This window comes from Capsaspora owczarzaki (genome assembly GCF_000151315.2).
Source record: "Capsaspora owczarzaki ATCC 30864 unplaced genomic scaffold supercont2.8, whole genome shotgun sequence".
Taxonomy (NCBI): Eukaryota; class Filasterea; order Ministeriida; family Capsasporidae; genus Capsaspora; species Capsaspora owczarzaki.
In genome coordinates, this window is record NW_011887299.1 from 732,536 (window position 1) to 750,509 (window position 17,974).

General features: G+C 53.2%; 5 protein-coding genes across 5 annotated transcripts; 1 reads left to right on the top strand and 4 right to left on the bottom strand.

Annotated features, from left to right (window-relative positions):
- Positions 1–9: 9 nt before the first annotated feature.
- CAOG_05156 (protein tyrosine kinase) lies at positions 10–5,295 on the bottom strand. The gene is made up of 17 exons (XM_004346791.2): positions 5,078–5,295; positions 4,845–4,916; positions 4,677–4,748; positions 4,511–4,582; positions 4,365–4,436; positions 4,221–4,292; positions 4,041–4,112; positions 3,881–3,952; positions 3,693–3,764; positions 3,550–3,621; positions 3,388–3,459; positions 3,214–3,285; positions 3,044–3,115; positions 2,779–2,936; positions 625–2,669; positions 418–493; positions 10–326 (listed from the first exon to the last, which is right to left on the bottom strand). The coding sequence occupies exons 1-17, from the start codon at positions 5,284–5,286 to the stop codon at positions 82–84; spliced, it is 3,597 nt and encodes a 1,198-aa protein (XP_004346841.1). The 5' UTR covers positions 5,287–5,295; the 3' UTR covers positions 10–81.
- Positions 5,296–5,939: 644 nt separating this feature from the next.
- CAOG_05157 (hypothetical protein) lies at positions 5,940–10,604 on the bottom strand. The gene is made up of 9 exons (XM_004346792.2): positions 10,356–10,604; positions 9,773–9,920; positions 9,564–9,688; positions 9,307–9,450; positions 7,741–9,229; positions 6,820–7,627; positions 6,619–6,695; positions 6,295–6,506; positions 5,940–6,186 (listed from the first exon to the last, which is right to left on the bottom strand). Exons 1-9 carry the CDS (start codon positions 10,559–10,561, stop codon positions 6,036–6,038), a joined length of 3,360 nt encoding a protein of 1,119 aa, XP_004346842.1. The 5' UTR covers positions 10,562–10,604; the 3' UTR covers positions 5,940–6,035.
- A 172-nt stretch (positions 10,605–10,776) lies between these two features.
- Positions 10,777–13,214, bottom strand: CAOG_05158 (adiponectin receptor 1b). The gene is made up of 5 exons (XM_004346793.2): positions 12,879–13,214; positions 11,899–12,141; positions 11,525–11,805; positions 11,220–11,427; positions 10,777–11,122 (listed from the first exon to the last, which is right to left on the bottom strand). Exons 1-5 carry the CDS (start codon positions 13,182–13,184, stop codon positions 10,928–10,930), a joined length of 1,233 nt encoding a protein of 410 aa, XP_004346843.1. The 5' UTR covers positions 13,185–13,214; the 3' UTR covers positions 10,777–10,927.
- Positions 13,215–13,572: 358 nt separating this feature from the next.
- On the top strand, positions 13,573–14,878 carry CAOG_05159 (hypothetical protein). Its single transcript, XM_004346794.2, has 5 exons — positions 13,573–13,661; positions 13,847–13,917; positions 14,312–14,436; positions 14,514–14,574; positions 14,663–14,878. Exons 1-5 carry the CDS (start codon positions 13,595–13,597, stop codon positions 14,714–14,716), a joined length of 378 nt encoding a protein of 125 aa, XP_004346844.1. The 5' UTR covers positions 13,573–13,594; the 3' UTR covers positions 14,717–14,878.
- CAOG_05160 (mannosidase) lies at positions 14,813–17,945 on the bottom strand. Its single transcript, XM_004346795.2, has 4 exons — positions 17,342–17,945; positions 16,457–17,176; positions 16,057–16,221; positions 14,813–15,956 (listed from the first exon to the last, which is right to left on the bottom strand). Exons 1-4 carry the CDS (start codon positions 17,873–17,875, stop codon positions 14,943–14,945), a joined length of 2,433 nt encoding a protein of 810 aa, XP_004346845.2. The 5' UTR covers positions 17,876–17,945; the 3' UTR covers positions 14,813–14,942.
- Between the last annotated feature and the right edge of the window lie 29 nt (positions 17,946–17,974).

The window sequence follows — 17,974 nt, forward strand, 5'->3', positions numbered from 1 at the left end:
TTTATCGTTGTTTCTCGTACCGATTTTGTAAATAAAATGCCATTAAAGGTTCAAAAGTTCAATTATGCAAGTCCCAAAGCGTTAACGCAACAGCAAGCCAATGTCTCGAATAGAAGCTCCATCAGCTTTTTGCGCAAAAAAGTCGCACAGGACGGCAATGCTTGGCCGAGCCTCCGGGTCTCGCGTCCAGCAGGCTGAGATTGGCGAAAACCAATCGACCGGGCATTCGGCAGGTCGGTCAAGGCGGCTTCCGGTTTCGAGCAGCACGAGCATCTCGGGTCCTTTGATTGTGCCGTATGGCGAGGCTCCATAAGAAAACAACTCCCCTAGAACAGAGGCAAGGTACATCAGTCAACGAGCCTCAATATGCATAGCCTGTTTTCTGTGATCAATCGAGCCAACACGCGCAATGCTTACATGCAACGACGCCAAACGCCCACACGTCGCTCTTGTGCGTAAACTTGCGGTACAGAAGACATTCAGGTGCCATCCACTAAGCAGGAGACCCAGCCCAAACGAAAAACAAGAGGTCAAAACCAATGTGAGCTTGATCAAGAGCGAGCGCCGCACACACACACCGACACACACATCGCGCAAACAAGCTCCAACGCATCATAAAATCACCTTGATGGGAACACGCCCTTTGGATTCCATGCGGTAGTAATTGGTTTCTTCGGCCAGAGCGCGGGTCAGACCAAAGTCTGAAATCTTCACCGTCAAGTCCGCGCCTACGAGGCAGTTGCGAGCGGCAATGTCGCGATGCACAAACCGAATCGACTCGAGGTAGCTCAAGCCGCTGGCAACTTGCGCCAGGGCATGGGCAAACTCGCCCAACGTCCACGTCAACGACTGAGACGCGGACTTGAGCAACACGTCTTTCAAATCACCGTATGGCATGAGCTCGAGGACGCACAGATAGGGCTCCGTCTCAAAGAGCCCAGCAATCGAGCGAATCACGTTAGGGCTGTTAAACCGTGCAACCATGTTGGCTTCCTCAACAAAATCTTGGCGCGCCTTCTCGGATGCGTCACTTTGCACCATCTTGACAGCCACATCAATGTCGTGCTGAGACGGATCGTGCAGCAGGTAGTGCGCATCTGGAGGAAGCAGACGGGCCGGCATCTTGCCCCGCATGACGACACCAAAGTTACCAGCACCCAGTGTCTCGCCAATCACCAGTTCTCGACGCAGATTCTTCGTGGCGGGGTCCACGGTGTGGTAAATTCTCTCGGAAGAAATCGCATATGCCAGAGTATCCGCTGGTACGGCGGAAGAAGGAGCTCGTGAGACGCTGTACGCGTTGTCGTGCGATCCCGGAACACTGTACCGCCCAGACGTGGAGTAAGCAGCAACTGCTTCTTCGTTTGGCGGACGCGTTGATGCTGCTGTTGTTGTTGTTGCAGCCGTTGTTGCTGTTACTGCTGTTGTTGTTGTCGTCGCAGATGACAAGAGGGTGGTCGCATATGGTGAAGGAAGCTTTTTTGGCGCGGAAGAACTCGCTGCAGCTGCAGTTGTTGGGGTTGCGTAGACGGTGGCATGCCCGCCTGGCACGCTATACCGGTCGGATCCGCCGTATACCGCAGTCGTCGTCGTCGTCGCCGTCTCTCCTTCCTGTTGAGAGCTGGTTGTCGCGTACGGCTCGAGGGTTGACGCATACGGAGAAGAGGCGCCTCTGTTCACTGTCGTGTAGATTTGACCAGCCGTAGCGTACAGAGCCGATGATGCGTCGTCGTCATACTGACGCGCTGGAACATTCACGCTCTGCATCGGAATGGCCGAGTGGTCATCCGAAAATCCCGCCAAGGCTGCCTTTTGACGTGTCTGCCGTCGTCGCACCAGCACCACAATCACAACAAGAAGCACCACCAGGAGTGCTACAACAATCCCAATCACCACGGCAGGCGACGAACTTGCTGGGCTGCCTGAAGCAACATGTGTGGATGCTGATGCAGCAGAGGCCGAAGCAGTCGAGGCACCCGACGCTAGAGACGCCATCGAGGCCGAGGCACTAGAGGCTTCAGACGCCTGTGATCCCAGGGAAGCCGAGGCACTCGAGGCACCGGAAGCTTGGGTTGCCAGGGAGGCGAACGAGGCGACTTGGGCGATCGAGGAAGCCTGCTCTGCCGCAGAAGACGCCAGGGCGGCTGCCGACGAGACCGAAAGCGCAGAGTTAGCCGCCAAGGAAGCGAGCGACGTGGAGGCGGCCGACGCCTCTGAGGCTGAAAGCGCTGACGTCAAGGACACGAGATTAGCAACCGAGGCAGAGGCCGAGGAGGCAGATGCAGCATCCGCGGTTGCGATGGATGCAGCGGAGGCTGAGCTGCCAGAGACGCGGGACGCGAGAGACGCTGCCGAGGCAGATTCCATGGCGAGATGTGAAATCAGCGAGGCGAGGGAAGTTGACGCTGCGGAAGCGAGCTGCGCCGCCGATGCCAGCGAAGCAGCTTGAGCGGAGGCGGACGAGGCAGACGCGATAGTCGCGGTTGCGAGCGATGCGACCGTCGCGAGACTTTCGTTTGTTGCTTGAGTTGCTTGGCAGCCGATTTCAGGTCTAACATATCCAGGAGCGCAGACTGAACAAGCGGATGCTGAGGTGCAGCTTATGCAGTTGGTCGAGCAACAAGAGGTGCTACCAGCGGCGAAGCACGTCGCGCAGGTTGGATTGCATGCTGATGGGGGGTCAGCAAAAAACAACACAATACAAAATGTCCAAAAACAACGTTTGGATTTTCAACATTGAAAGTCGCAACCATTTCTCTCGCTCGTCCTCTCGCTTACGAATCGGATTGGACCAGGTGCCATAAGTGCTTGGTGGTGGGGTACTTCGGCCGGAATTGTCATCAAAATTGTTGTTTTGGAGTTGAACAGTGGCCAGGTTGAACAAGCCTTGGAACAGTCCGGGAGGAAGGGTGGTCAGGCTTGTTGCTTGCAATGATCTACGTAAAATTCAAAACCGGGGGGGGGGGGGAAAGGTTTGTCAGGATGTGAGGTAGGATGCAATCGCGGAGCAACAAGCGAACAAGCGAACAAGCGAAAGGCATACAATGTTTGCAGTTGAGTAAGCGTGGAAAATACATTGGGCGGGAGCGAGGTAATTGGGGAGTTTGAAAGACGTCTGCAAGGGGGAGTTCAAGCAGAAGAAGATGACGATGAATGAGAGGTCAAGATGAGCCAGCAATCTGATTTCTCGCAAAGCTTGTTGTTTGCGCGTACAGGGATCGAAGAGACGGCAGGCCAGCAAAAGCGTTCGGTGCAATTGACGCAATTTGGGTGTTTGACAAATCTCTGAGCACGGCCAGTTAAACAATGAAGAAAACGCACAAGAAACAAGAAAAAAAAATGAGCGTTTTGCCAGCAAATGGCAAGCGAATTGCAAGCCCAGCTTACAGTGTGGTGAGCGACGAGAGCCCAACAAAGGCATTGGGCCCAATACTTGTGATGTTCGTGCCAGACAAAGTTCTGTGCAAACCCAAAACGGACAACAAAAAAAAAAAAAACCATTCGTCACAACATCATCCTTTGACGCAAACGAGCAGATGTTCCACATACAAGCTTTCAAGAGAACTCAACGCGGGAAATATTTGAGTTGGGATGGATAGCAGGGATGAGCCATCCAGAAGCCTGCGCAAACGGGAACAAAAAGTCAATTTCGGAGGAGGATGGACAAGGACCCAATCTGCACCTCGCCCTACAAGTCCTGCAAAGCGGTTAATCCAGCAAAAGCGTCGGCTGGAAGGATTGTAACGGCAGTGTTCGACATATCCCTGGGATGCATCAGATTTTAGAGGTGAGCAAAAAAAAAAAAAAAAAAAAAAAAAAAAAAAACAAAAACAAACAGTGTGGAAGTCGAAATGCCACCAAAACATTTCAGAGCACTTACAGGGTTTCAAGCTCGTCCAATCCGTTGAAAATTCCATCCGAAAGGGAGGTAATTGAACAACCAGTTAAAGACCTGAGAGAAACAGCAACAATAACGGTGAGTTGGGTGCGCTCTTTTGAGAACGCGGAAGCCTCGTCCAGTCAAGTCAAGGAATTGTTACAGAGTTCGAAGCGCTGGGAGGCCCTCAAAAGCATTGGGGGAAATGTATCTGTATGCTGGGTTTCCAACAAGTCTGTAGAGCATATGAAGAGCACAATGAGGGGGACCAACGAGCACAAAAAAACAAAACAAAGCAAAAAAACAAAAGACCGAGCAGTTTCCGCTAGATTTCATTGCTTACAGAGTTGTGAGAGCCGTGAGACCAGAAAAGGCGTTTGCCGAGATGGTTGAAAGCTGTGGGCTGTCAATGTACCTACAGGAGAATACTCACCAATCAGAAGGAGCCCTTCAGCGTACACATACGACTGTTGGAATGACGGCTTACAAGTACCGCAAGGCAGTTAGTCCAGTCCATGCACTGCTGGGGATGGCAGTCAACTTTGTCTCCGCAAGGTATCTGAGAGGGATGACAAGTGAGTGTTGCGAAAAAAAAAAGATCGGAGCGATTTGCTTCACACGAAAGTGACGCACAACAACTCAAGGTTTGGAGCTCCATTAAATGCGCCAGCCGGGAGGTTGACAAGAAGCGATCCGGACAATCCTCTACGGTATTACGAGGCGACGACGCGTCAGCCAGCATGCTTCATAAAGCCAAAATATCAAACCATCTGCATTGGTAGCCAAACTCAAATCTCACAGAAAGGTCAGGTGCGAGAGATTTGTAAACGCTCCGGAGGCGATTGACGTTATCGCAGTGTACGCAAGACTCCTGAAGCAATCAGTGGTTCAGGTCAGAAACGTTGCAGCGCTGCAGGGAATACCGAGAAACAAAAGCAACAAGAGCGAGTGGAATGCTCTGCCGTACAGAAACTCAAGTTTGGTCAGCTGTGAAAACGCGTTCACGGGAACGCTTGTGATGCCAGTGTTACTCAGTGATCTGCAGAGATGCGGGTTGGGCATCAACAACCAAGCACAACAAAAACAAACGAGCAAAATCAACATCGGTCAGACTCTGCACATCACATCAACCAAAACATGCCAACACACACAGCTTTGACAAGACCCGATACTGCAAGTTCGCATTTTCTTAGGACGTACAGTTGCTCAAGAGTCACTGGAAAGCCGGTCGGGACGGAGGTAATCGAGGCAACGCTGCAAGTGATGAACGTTGGCGTGGAGCAATCACAGACGCTGCAGGCACTCGCAGCCAGAGCGTCTCGCGGATGGTCCAGCATGATTGCCGCGAATAGTGCGACTGCCACCAGCAGCAGACGTCTCTGCGGCGAGACCAGGCCGCGTACTACCATGGAGTGATCTACAAAATCCAAACAAAACAGAACTTTAGCCACAATTCCCACAAGCATCATCGACTTCTTGTTCAACCACCGACCACCGACCGATGCATCCATCGACAAGGTTTGAGCGGTTCGACTCAGATGAGGAGGGGGGGGCGGTCAGGGAGGGCGAGCAACGGACTCGCAGAGGTGAATGCGGGTCCCAAACGAATGCATTTCAGATCAACAATCCCACCAAACACACCAGCCAGTCGGAAGGGTGGTCTGCTCTGGTGCCGGCTGGTACCGAGGTGCATGGGACCCAGCTTCAAGCCGCCGGGGGTTTGGCAGTGTGACCAGCGTTCTGGTGGTGGTGATGGTGGTTTCCACCTCATCGCGTGGCCCTTTGGATGAACCGAACCCATCACCACCCACCCATCACCACCCACCACCCGTCACCCACCCGCATCCGCTCTCCTGACATTGCGACCTGCTTTTATTCGGATGCTGATCCTGACATTGTTGATCACAAACAATGGAGGGCTTTTTGGTTTGGAATTGCTTCAAGTTTGCCCTTACCGTTAGCAAGATAGACTGAAACGCCGCATGGGAGCAAGAATAGGACATGCTGAAGAAAAAGGCAAGAATATCACACCAAGCAAATAATAAAACAAATGGAGGGTGGGGGCAGCGCAAGGAATATTTACGTCTTTGGAATCAAAACAACAGAAATTCAAGCAACGTTTTCAAAACAATCGCAAGTCGTCCAACATCTGGCGTCACTAGTACGCAAACAGAGTCGGAAGCTGCAGGTTCAACGTGCAATGGCCTGACAGAGCGGCGGACGACAGGAACGGATTGCTGTCGTCCTCCTCGGCAGCCGTTTGGTCGAGAATAGCCTGCTCCTCTGGACTCAAAGGCAAGTGAGCGGAGCTGTGAAAGCAAGGCAGTCCCACACACAAAAACCAAAAAACAAAAAGAGACAGAGTTCAAGGTTAGCGGCAACCAAAATCAACAAACCAGTCCTCGCAAATCTCTTACACTTCAGAGGTCACTTCAAGCAGCTTGCTGAGGATCATGTGTTGATGGATTGCCGTATCCGCAATCGAGCTAACAAACTGGCCAAAGGAAACAAACTGGAATGATCGCGAATCAACGTGCTTGGACGAGGTCAAGCTTTGCTGCGGGGCAGAAACGAGAATGCGCTTGAACGAGTTGGCGGACACGTCGATTGTTGTGGGGCGAGGAGCCTCCTGTTCATGGTCGAATACAAGAGAGGTAATAGGTCAGCTTTCGAGAACGTGAAAGATTCAAAGCCGAGCTCCGCGAAGAAGCGAATTCACAAAATTGAAAACAAAAACGTACAACTGCGGCAGGGCGCGCAATGGCTGGGACGGCGGGCTTCGGAATGACCGACTTGCGGACTCGGGGTGAGGGCACGGCTGTTGCAAGCAAACAAACAAACAAACAAAAAAAAAGCAAAACAAGCGAGCAAAGTCAGCCGAGAGCTATTCAACGCCACACCCCACCCCACCCCACGCCACACAACCACACAAGAAAACGTACCAATCACGCGCTCGTGTTTGTAGGGCACGTGCAACATCTCGGCCACATCGGCCATGTTGACGTCCGGAACGGGCTCGGCTTTGATCAGCGCAACCACGGTGGACAGCTCAAACAGCACGGCGTCGTCAGTGACATCAGCGTCAAACATGAACTTGGGGTTGCCCGACTTTTTCTTGCCAGAGGCAGAGGCCTTCTTGGACGCACGCTTCTTGTTCTTCTCCTTCTTCGCGCCCTGATCTTTCTTTGACTCGTTCATCACAGAAACTTGCTCAGAGAACTGTGCATGCTTGGTGCCAGAACCGCTGGATTCGTGCTGGGTGGTCGGAGCGGCGGTAGCGTCGTCAGCTCCAAGAATTTCCTTCCGGGCGTCGCTGGGCTCCATGTTTTGCGCGACTGTGAGGAATTCAATGGCAGCGGCTTGCGCAGCACGGCGGGCTTCGAGAATGCGCGGATCAATCGCGGGTGCGTCGGCTTCAGAGCTGACGGGAGCTGAGCCATCAGTCTCGGTTTGAGAGACGGTCGGAGCCTTGTCGCTTTGGTCCTCTGGTTTCTGCGCAGCGTTGTTGGCGTTGTCGTCGTCATCATCATCATCTCCGGATTCGTTGTCGTCGTCTTCGCTTGCATCTTCCTCATCCTCTTCTTCGCCTTCTTCGTCTTCTTCGACGTTTGCAGCCGCGACACTCGATGCCAACTCGGCGGCATCTGTCTCGGCGGTGGGGGACTGCAAAAAGGCCAGATTGGCTGCCGCGTCATCTTCAAACTCGACAGGTGAGACGAGAAAGCCAGTGGCGATGCGATTGCTCAAAATCTGTTCGATCAGAAAACACACCCAAAAAGTGAGCGACAATCAACAAGGGTACGAAACGACCACCCCCACCTACTTCCAAACTTGCACTCTCCAGCTGCGTGGCGCATACATACCTTGGACACGTAGTTGTACAGCCCGCGGTTGCGCGCAAGGCGAGCGCTCAGCTTGAACAGGGCCGCAATGAACGCGTGCATGACAGCAGTGTGGTTGGGAGTCCATTCGGTTTGCTGTTCGGCATAGTCCTGGAGCGAAAAGAGGACACGAACGAGATCGACCATTTGATAAAAGCCAAAGAGGCGGAGGAGCAGGCCGTGCGTGGTGTACAGCGCCTGGAAGTGCATGGCCGTGTTGGATTGCAGGATGACGTGCTCGTAAATCGCGAAATGCAGCTTGCGCAAAAAGTTGGACTCGGAGTCGGTGAGACGCCAGACGATCAGCGTATCCTTTGACAGAATGGTGTCGATGGGCGACTTGACCGTGGTCGAGAGCACCGACGCCGGCACCAGGCTCGGCGAGGAAGGTCGGCAAATCAAAAGCTGGAGCAGCTGCTGGACCAGCAGGCGCATCTCGGGGTCTGGGACAACGGACAGCTTCAGCAAGGGATCGAACAAGGTCGAAGGGAAGGTGTTGTCGGCCACCATGTGGCACGCGTACGGCTTGGCAATGCGCAAGATTGCCTGCAGCATGTGGAGCTGAACCAAGGCATTGTCGCGCTGCTGCATCGACAGTGGGGCAGCCGCAGTGTCCATCAGCAGCGAGGCGTCGTTCGACAGCTTGTCGGCAATCACTTGCATCAGCTCCATCTTTTGGTAGTCGGGCAGGTTGTCGGCAAAGACGCCAATGGCGTGGATGACGGCAAGTTGGTACTGCTGCTCCTCAACCCGGCGCGCAGTCCGGTCGTTCATTTCCGTCTCTTGCATGGCAGACATGACGTCCACGCTGATGCGCAGTTGGCGGAGCAGGATGTTGAAGCTCTGCAGAACAGACGGACCAGACGCGCCTCGTGCAAACTGAATGGCAGCATTCAGCACATGAAGCATGCCGACCTTGACGGTGGTGAACGACGGCGGCGAGGTGGGGGCGGCGGCGGCGGCGGCGGCGGCGGCAGCGGCGGACGATGAGGCTGACTCTTGCACCGCGGCGGCGGATTGCTGACCCTCCTGCAGGGCCTTTCGCTGCTGAAGAACGGAATTTTGCAGGTAGAGCAGCTGCCGTTGCAGCGAAAAGGCCGTGTCCAGATGCGCGAGCAGGTCGGTGATTGGAATGTAAAAGAACTGCGACTGAATCGAGAACATGACAATTCGGAAGCACTCCATGGCAAACCAGCTGGGCGACCAGCCATCGGTTGCGTCGAGGAAGGACAGCATCGGGCTCAGGATGGCCTTGGCGTTGGCAAAGTTGGCACGCGAGACCATCTCGCGCAAGCAGGACTGCGCCAACGCGGCCGGGTTTGCTTCCTCCAGCAACGAGGACGAGTCGAGCGGGCTAGCCGAGGACGTGGATGTGGGGGCGACAAGCGCGCCAGTGCCGCTGCCGACCAAGGGAGTCGGGGAAGAGATGGAGGCGGTGCGTGTGAAGGTGTCAAACGTGGAGATTGGCCGGCTTGCAAAAAGGAAGACGGCAAGTGAGACAAGAGGACCAAGGAGGAGCAAAGAATTGACGTTTCGAAGCCCTCTTACCCGTGTGATGCAGCCTTCTCGTCTCGCAAGTTGAGCAGAATGGCCGGCACGATTTTGTCCAGATCGGCCCAGATATTTCCAGAGTTTGAATCGACAGTTTTGACAAAGAGAGCAGAGAGGCCGCGCAATCCAGCCAGTCGGATTCTGGGGGAATCAAGGGGAGGAGGAAGTGGAGCAGGCGTCGTCAGGTCAAAACAGCAGTCAAAAACCGAGCAAAACCAGCAAAAGCAATCAAATAACGATGCAAAGACACTAACTTGGTGCGGTCTTCCGCCAAAGCAACATGGCTGAGACACATCTGACTGAATTTGCTGACGAAAAAGTCGTAGCGACGGTGATAGGATGGGGTGTCTTCTTCCTTAATGTATGCAAACTTGACAAACTAGTGGGGGTTTTTGAATGACAAATCGGTAAGTTCAAACCCCACCAACAAACCAGCACCCCAACTCGTGTTCCCCCCTCTTACCGAGTTTGTGCCAGCAACTTGGAGATCGGCGTTGCTCGACTCGAGCAGGTTCTCGACCATGAGCAGGTAGCTCTCGACGAACAAGTGGAGATGCGTGTGGCATGCCTGCACGAGCGAGTCCATCGCCTTGATTGCGACATAGACGTTTCTGTATTTCACGCATTTCCAGAAGAATTTCAGTGAATAGGGCAGCAGGGTGACTGAAGAGCAGGATGAGCTCAAAGGGCGAAGGGGTTGAAGAGGAGGCTTCCATTGAAGACTGCTCGCCAGCGTTCGGTTCAGCCATCAAAGTGAGACAATTCTTCACTATCTGTCACTTGGCTGGCTCTCTCAGCGGCTCTTGGTCTGGCTTTCGCCCAAGGCAATGGTAAACGATACATCGAACAGAATTTTTTTTTTTTTTTTTTTTTTTTTTTTTTTTTTTTTTTTTTTTTTTTTTTTATGCTCCTGCTGCGTTGCTGTTGCTGCCGTTTTCACTCTACTTGATCGATATCATGATGGACGTCCATTTCTAGAGACACTCCTCCGTCCCTGAAGGACCTGTTTGGCGGGAGAGGATGCAAAGTTCATTCCACTGCTTTACCCGTAGCGCTGCTTGGTGAGATCGCGGCGGAGGCGCTTGGCGAGGCGCTTGCCGACCTGGGGCAGCTTGCCGGGTGTCTGGAGAGCAAAGAAGGTCAGCTTGGTCATGTTGAGCGAGACAATCCCGTCGGAAGGGTCCAGCGGGAAGACGCCGTCCACCAAGCGCTGGTGCCGCAGCTTTGGTCGAAGGCTGCAGCCACAGGGCATTTGTTGTTGGATTCTGAGACAATGCGGGGGACAAAGAAAAAAAAAAGAATGATGAAAGAAAATCAGAATGGAAGGAATCAGGGGAAGGAAGAAGTGCAGACAATGGCGGCAACGAAGTGGAAAATCTCAGATTCAGTCAGATTCAGAAATCGCAAACGTTTCGCGCTTTGCAACAATCCAAACAGGACAACGCGACCTAGAAACAGCAGAGACGATCGAGTAAAAGTACATGTATTGACATGGAAATTCTCATGACGCGTTCAACCAACCAGGGTCTGTACAATAGGCAACAACAAATAACAACAGGACGGAATCAACAACAGGAGCAATCTAACGCATGCGCCGGGGGTGTTTGTTGGGGAAAACTCAGAACTCGGAGCTCGGGACAAAGACGCTGGAGGTATTTTGATCGGCTCCTCCGACCAAGCTAGACAGGCCAAGAATGGACTGCTCAACGCTGCACTGGAACTCTTTCCGGTGTTGCATTGCAGTGTACACGCCATAGTAGTGCGTCAAGGCGGCAGCGACCACCAGAATATGGAAGACTTGGTGACTGTGCAGCTGTGGTAGTGGTAGTGGAAGAAGGACGCATGATGAGCTTTCACCTTGAGACAAAACTGTCAAATACGGAAAAAAAACCCCGAACATGGTTGCTTACCCAATAGTCAAACTTGCCAGGGAAGAAGCGCTCGGGCACGCGGGTGACATAGATGACGGCGCCCGAGACATACAGCAGCGCCATAATGCCGAGAACGTCCAACGAAGAGGTGTTGACGGCAGCTGCGAGGCCGTACAGGTACGTGTAGTGGGCGACAGGCAAAAGTCCGGATGCGCCCATTCCGAGGAACAACAGCATGCGAGTTGTTCTGTAAGCGAGCGATGAGCCAACACAACGACAATGGATCGAGTGGTGAGCAATGCAGAACAACAAAAAACCAAAACAAAACAACTTCCAAAACGTACCGGAAGGCGACACCGTCGTACTTGGGAGAGCAGGCAACGTAGGCACACGCAACACCAAGGATGGTAATCATGGAGAGGTAGATGACACGCGACGTCTCGTGGCAGTAAAAGCAATAGTAGACAAATGGGTAGAAGGAGCCCGCAATCAGAATCGCAATGCCCGTGTAGTCGAGGCGGCTAAAGACGCCGTACATGCGTGGCGAGTGGCAGAACAGGAGGTGGAAGAGTGTGGACATCATCAGGCAGATCATGGCAGCGACAAAGAAAATCCAAAAGACGGCCTGGCAAAAACCAAAAGGAGAGGGGAAAACATTCCTGTATGTCAGTCACATGCTCGAATAAATCCAGACAGGCACAAACCAAGAATACGCTACCTGGTCGGCAAAATCGTGCTGCGACAGGTAGCCGTAGCCAGCGCAACAAGCGGCAACCAGGAAGATGGTAAAGCCGATGAGATGCGAGTAAATGTTGCCCGTCTCGTTGTGCAGGTAGAACATGGAGTTGAAGCAAGCGCGGAATGAGTTCATCTGTGTGCGGTAGCCACCGATAATGAAATCGTTGTCCCTGAGCCAGTCCGGGATGTGGTGGAACGAGTACAGGGCGAAAATGTTGTGGACCTGGAACAACGGACGGACGAAGAGGGACAAATTCAAGGTGAGCGCGGGAAGAAGCGACGTAGACGGTCATTACAAAGTTTAACAGACAGACAGACACGAACGAGCACGATAAAGGGACAAGCCCCCCCCCCTTTCGTATCATGTTGTCATAGGGCAAGAACGGCGGGGGATTAAAAATCAGACCACAAACCGCACCTTTCTCCGATTTCCCTCGCGTCTCGCTTCTCTCGCTTCTCTCGCTCTCCCTCCTTCCGCCATGACTGCGTAGAGCTGCATAGCTGCAACTAGACCCTTCCATCTGCGCACCGACGCAGTTCACAATGTCCGAGGGACCTGCGCGGGTGGTCAGCTGGGTTGACAGGTGTATCGACTGCTGTTCGTTTTAACGTCGCGCCACTTTTGAAAAACCACAACAAAGCAACCAAACATCGGGAACAGTTGGATGGAAAATAGTCGAACAATGGAAAAAGCAAGGTCAGACCAAAGAAGAAAAGCAAAGAGGTTTGGAAGGAGAAAAAAGCCAGCGAGTGAAAAGAGCGGAAGCGGAGCGACCAACAATAAGAAGAAACGAAAAGCGGCCGTTTGTTTGAGTTTTTGGTTTTGCCCCAACAATCAATCTCGCGCCTTCCTCCGATTGGGCTATTGCGATGGTGCTCTGTGCAACTGTAACCGAGGAGAGAGAGAGAGAGAGGCACAGCAAGTCAAATGGATGGAAAAAATGCCAGTGGTCCCTGTACCGTCTCTTCAACGCGCTCGACGAGGTGGTGGGCGCGGTCGGTGGCGGTTTTGCTGGCGGTGGCCATGGCGTCGATGGCGTGGGCCGTCGCGTGCTTGACGGCCTCAACGGATTCGACGGCCGCGTCGTGCAGCAGCGTTGCGCCTGCATGCATCATCTCGTTTGCATCGTGCATGTTGTGCGGCAGGTGCGGATGGGTCAGCAGCGCGGACGCTGAGGAGGTTGTTGCTGCTGCTGCCGAAGGAGCAACTGGCGACGGAACCGCTGCAACTGCTGCTGCTGCTGCTGATGACCGCGTCTCTCGCATTGTGCAAAATCAAGAGTTGTTTAACAAAATAAAGAATGGAGTGGTCGGTAATTTCGAATCTGCAGTATTGAAAATGATCATCCGACAACGAGGGTGGCTGTGAGCATTGGATTGGTTCACGGCTACAAGTCGCTTCTTCGCGAACGAGTCTGGAGGTGCGTGCTACTGCGCCTTTGGTTATTTCATTGTTTTGGTGCTTGTTAAAGGTGCATGAACGGAGGGGACGGCAGAATCAGCGTTCGGCTTCGACGGTGGACGATTGCTTTGACAGGCGAATTCTGAGATCCATTGCTGTTGGTCGCTCTTCCACCACCACCCTTACCCCCCTTCCATTGTCGTACATGTACTTGCCCATTTTTTTCAGAGACCTCGGAACAGCTCAGTCTGACTTTTGCCAAACAACAACAACCATGTCCATCTCAGCATTGCAGCAACAGTTCGAGTCGCACGTCGACGAGCTCCGAAAGCTCCAGCAATGTATGCCCGGCGCCAAACACCCGTGTTTTGTTGCAACATGCCGCCTTTGTGGAAGAGCTGCAGAGCGAGCGGGAGATCGGAGAGAGGGAGAACCAAGTGGAGTGGAAGGCGGTGTGCATTGGCTTGCTCGTTCCTAACTCACATCCCCCCTCCCCTCCCCTCCCTTCCCTCTCATCTTTGGCTAGCTTACTCCAAGCTTGTCGACAGCCGGACGCAGTTCGAGACCCAGCTCAACGAGAACAAGCTCGTTCAAGAGGTAACAGACTTTTCCTGTTGCTTCCATGCTGCCTTGCTTGTTCTGCTCGGCTTCCCCCCGCCTGCGCCATGGTGCGCTGCGACTTGGAGCCAGATGGCAGATACGACACGGTTTTGTGCTTTGATCAAAGTGACGAGCGAGCTGCCCACTGCGGCGTCTCGATTCGCTTCAACTGCGCCTCCAATGCAGAGATCTCAACCTTGTGCATTTCTGCGAAAAAGCCATTGAAATCTGAATCATGCTTGTCGTGTCATCTCATGTCGTCAGACATGGTGGTGTTTGGTTTGCAATTCACTTGATGGAGTTTGTGTTTGAATCACAAAGGAAGTGGGGGGCGAAATGCGGATGCTCACGAAATCGCTTTGGTTTTGTTGCTTTGGTTGCTTTCGGACAGGAGCTGCGTCTTGTCGACTCGGAAGGCTCTGTTTACAAGCTTGTTGGTCCCGCTCTGGTCAAGCAAGATTTGCCCGAGGCCAAGTCGCACGTTGACAAGCGCATTGGCTTTATCACAACCGAGCTGTAAGAGTTTACCAACCAGATTGTTGGCAGACTCTCGTTCAACGACTGAATACTGACTCTGCGGTTGTTTCGGACAGCGATCGCCTCGACAAGGCCATGAAGGAGTACGACGAGAAGATGAACACACTGCGAGGAACCGTAAGTGTCGGAATAAAAGTCGAATCCTCTCTCTCTGCCGTTTGTCTTGCTGCTGACGCTTTTCATTGATTTTGCTTTTTGGGACCAGGTCATGAAGCTGCAAAACCAACTCATGCAGCAACAAGCATCAGCAAAGGCCTAAAGAGCTCGTTCTTTCGTTTGCTTGTATTGATACACCTGTTTTCAATGAATGAACCCATTCAGTAGTTTCGAAAAAACAACACAACCGTCCACAACATGGCAAAGAAAGTGTTGTATTCGATGATGGCATTGTACAGCCGCTACGAAGACACAAACACACACACAACCAAGAATAGTTCGTTCACAAACTGAAAATTGACACAAATTTTAAAATGAAATTACAAATTTCAGAAAATCGGAAGAGGATGCGCCTCCGTGTTAAAGACATACTTGTCTAGCGGAATGAGAGTATCATCGTCGCTAAAGAGCAGGAACAGGTACTTGATTGTTTCGCCCAGCCAGAAGCTCTCCATCTTGTCGCGGCGTGGCGGAGGATCAACCTTGACATTGTTGAGGCTCGTGTAGCCGTTCTGCACGCGCGAGTGCTTTTCGAAGGCCTGGAAGATTTTCCAGCCCCACTCGCGGTAGCGCTCGTCCTTGGTGAGACGGTAGAGAATGAAGAGTGACTCGACCGTTTCCGGGCGCATGAGATTGTGTGCGTCGCCGTCCTTGACACGAATGTCGGACTTGGTGGCCTGGTCGCCATCAAAGAAGGCAATCTCGGGCGCCAGGCCAGTCGGCATCTTTTCGTACATTTGCCAGCATGTGTACAGGAGCTCCTTGGCGACCTCGAGGTGCGACGCAGGGAACCCATTCACGTGGCCCAAGGCGAGCACACCCGGCAAGAAGCACACCAGGTGATCCATCTTTGGCGAGAAGCTGACTCCGCCGTCGAGCTCGCCGACGTAGGTCAGCTGCTCGTTGGGTGTCTTGCGAACGAGCTTGCTCATGACGCCGTCCATGGCGCGCGTGTACATTTTATGCAACCGAGCCTCCTTCTTGCCACCCTGGAGCCACTGCTTGAGCAGATACTCGTAGTAGGAGTCACCTCGCGCGCCCAGCGTAATGTGGTTGGTCGAAAACGTGCCAGAGGTGGGACTAATGTAGATGGGAACCAAGCCATCCTCGCGCATGTTGCGCTCCATCACGTTCATGACGTTGTCGACAGCGCCGGCGTACTTGGGGTCGCCTGTGATGTGTGTGAGGTGCCGAAACTCGAGCTGGACGGTCGTGACCTCAGCAGTCGACGAGTCCGAAGACCACACGGGCCCGTGCGCTCGCCGCTGCTTCAAGTTGACATCCGAGTATGGAATGCCGGACGGTGTCTGGAATGCGAGGAGCAGGATGTCTCCCAGTTCGATCTGGATGAAGTGAAGATGGAGCGCAGTCTCAAGTGTGAGGTATGGCTGACAACGTAGCACTTGAACAAAAAAGTCAACCAACACTGAGGTGAAAACATACCGCCTTCTGTTTGAACATGTCGTCTTGCGTAAAGTGATGCGTGGTCAGCAATGAGCCGAGAATGCGAATCGTGGTCTCAAACAGGTTGACATCACCGGCTTCGGTGATGCGGAGGTGGTTTTCAACCCAATCACGGGCTTCCTTGAACTCGTCTTGCAGTTTCATCTGTGGCGGACGATGCAAAACAAGAAAAAAAGAGTCAGCAAACAAAACAAGCAAGCAAACAAACAAACAAACAAACAAAAAAAGAAAAAAAAAGAAAAAAAAAGAAAAAAAAAAAAAGAAAAAAAGAAAAAAAAGAAAAAAAAAGAAAAAAAAACAGAAAAAAAAAGGCAGTCCACCGTTTGCTAACTCGGTGCTTCCCCAAGGTTTTGTGGACCAATAAATCATGAAATCTCACCAAATACATGGTATCGAGGGCATCCACCAGGGTGAGACCAAGATCAAACCAGGTATGGGAGGAGCAGCTCAGAGGCAAGAGCTCGTCTTTGCCCCAGGCGCACTTTTTGTAGCCAGCCCAGGACCACTTGAACATGTCAATGACGGCACGCTGACGTTGGGTGAATTCAGTAGTGCGACCTTGGTTGGGTGATGCTGGGTTGGCAACACCGACTACTGGCTTCTGTTCTGCAGCAGGTTGTTGCTGTGGCCGTTGTTGTGGAGGCTGTTGCAATTTCTGGAGTCGCACCTGCTCGGCCTGTTCCCGGAGTTGCTTTTGCCGCTGTGCACGGTTTGCCTGCTCCAGCTGATTGGCGAGCTTGCCAGCTCGTTCCGGCAATTCCGCGGCATCCGGGACTGGATCGCGGTCATTCCCTGCCGCAGCACCACCACCACCACCACCTCCTCCATTCCGTCGACGCTCTTCCTCGCTGCGGGCAATGTCTTGCTGAAGTTTCCCGAGCTGCTCGCGCGTCTGGCCCACTGCAAACCGTTGATGCGCCTGGTCGAGCAGATGCGTCCCATTTCCGCCAACGTTGACGACCAGTCCTTCGTCCACGAACAGCGGATCTTGTGCAGCCACTGTCTCCGAGATTGGCAGGAACGTGGCGAGCAGAACGACGCTGGTCAGCATCAGCACGAGAATCAGAGAGCGTTGTAGCCTTGTCATTTGATTCCAGAACTAGAGTGATGGGGATGGGCCACCGCCATGGAAATGGTTGGATTGGATCATGACCATGAATTCGGGTTGCAAGATTCGTTGCAGAGTCGAACAGAAGAGAAGAGTATCAATGAAAGTGAGTAACAGCATCAACGTCGATCCAGTGCAACACTCTCTGAAACTTACACGAAATAAACCGACAGCACGCCGCCTGCCTTTGCCTGAGGCGTCTTCGGGATCAAAGTGGAAGTTGACGGCCGTGGATGCGGAGGCGGACGAGATGCGAACGCCGCTCGAGCTTGGCGCGAGGCTGATGCTTGGCGACGATGGGGACGCGTACGACCCCTGATGAGCCTGGTATCCCGGCGATGCAATGCCAAAGCGATCGGCTCGGATGCGCTGCGATGCAGGCAAGTACGACGACGCGGATGACTTGGCGCTCGACGGGTGCTGCTGGTACTGGAGCTGGTGCTGCTGGCCCACGACGCCCGCGGCGGGGTCGGTGTGGACGAGCGACGACGATGACAGTGGCGATGGCGATGACGACGACGATGACAGGGACGATGATCCTGATGGGGCGGCGACAGCAGAGGCGAACGAAGGGGCGAGTGCAGACGATGATGATGATGATGATGCCGTGGCAGCGGCGGCAGCAGGGCGGTACGGCGACGACGACGACGACGGTGGCTGATGCTGATGCTGCTGCTGCCAGGTGCTCATCGAAGAGGAACAGAAGACGAGACCGAGGTGAAGGGGAAGGGGGAAGGAAAAAGCAGAAGAAGAAGAAGCAAGAAGAAAGAGAAGCGAGGAAGAAAGAAT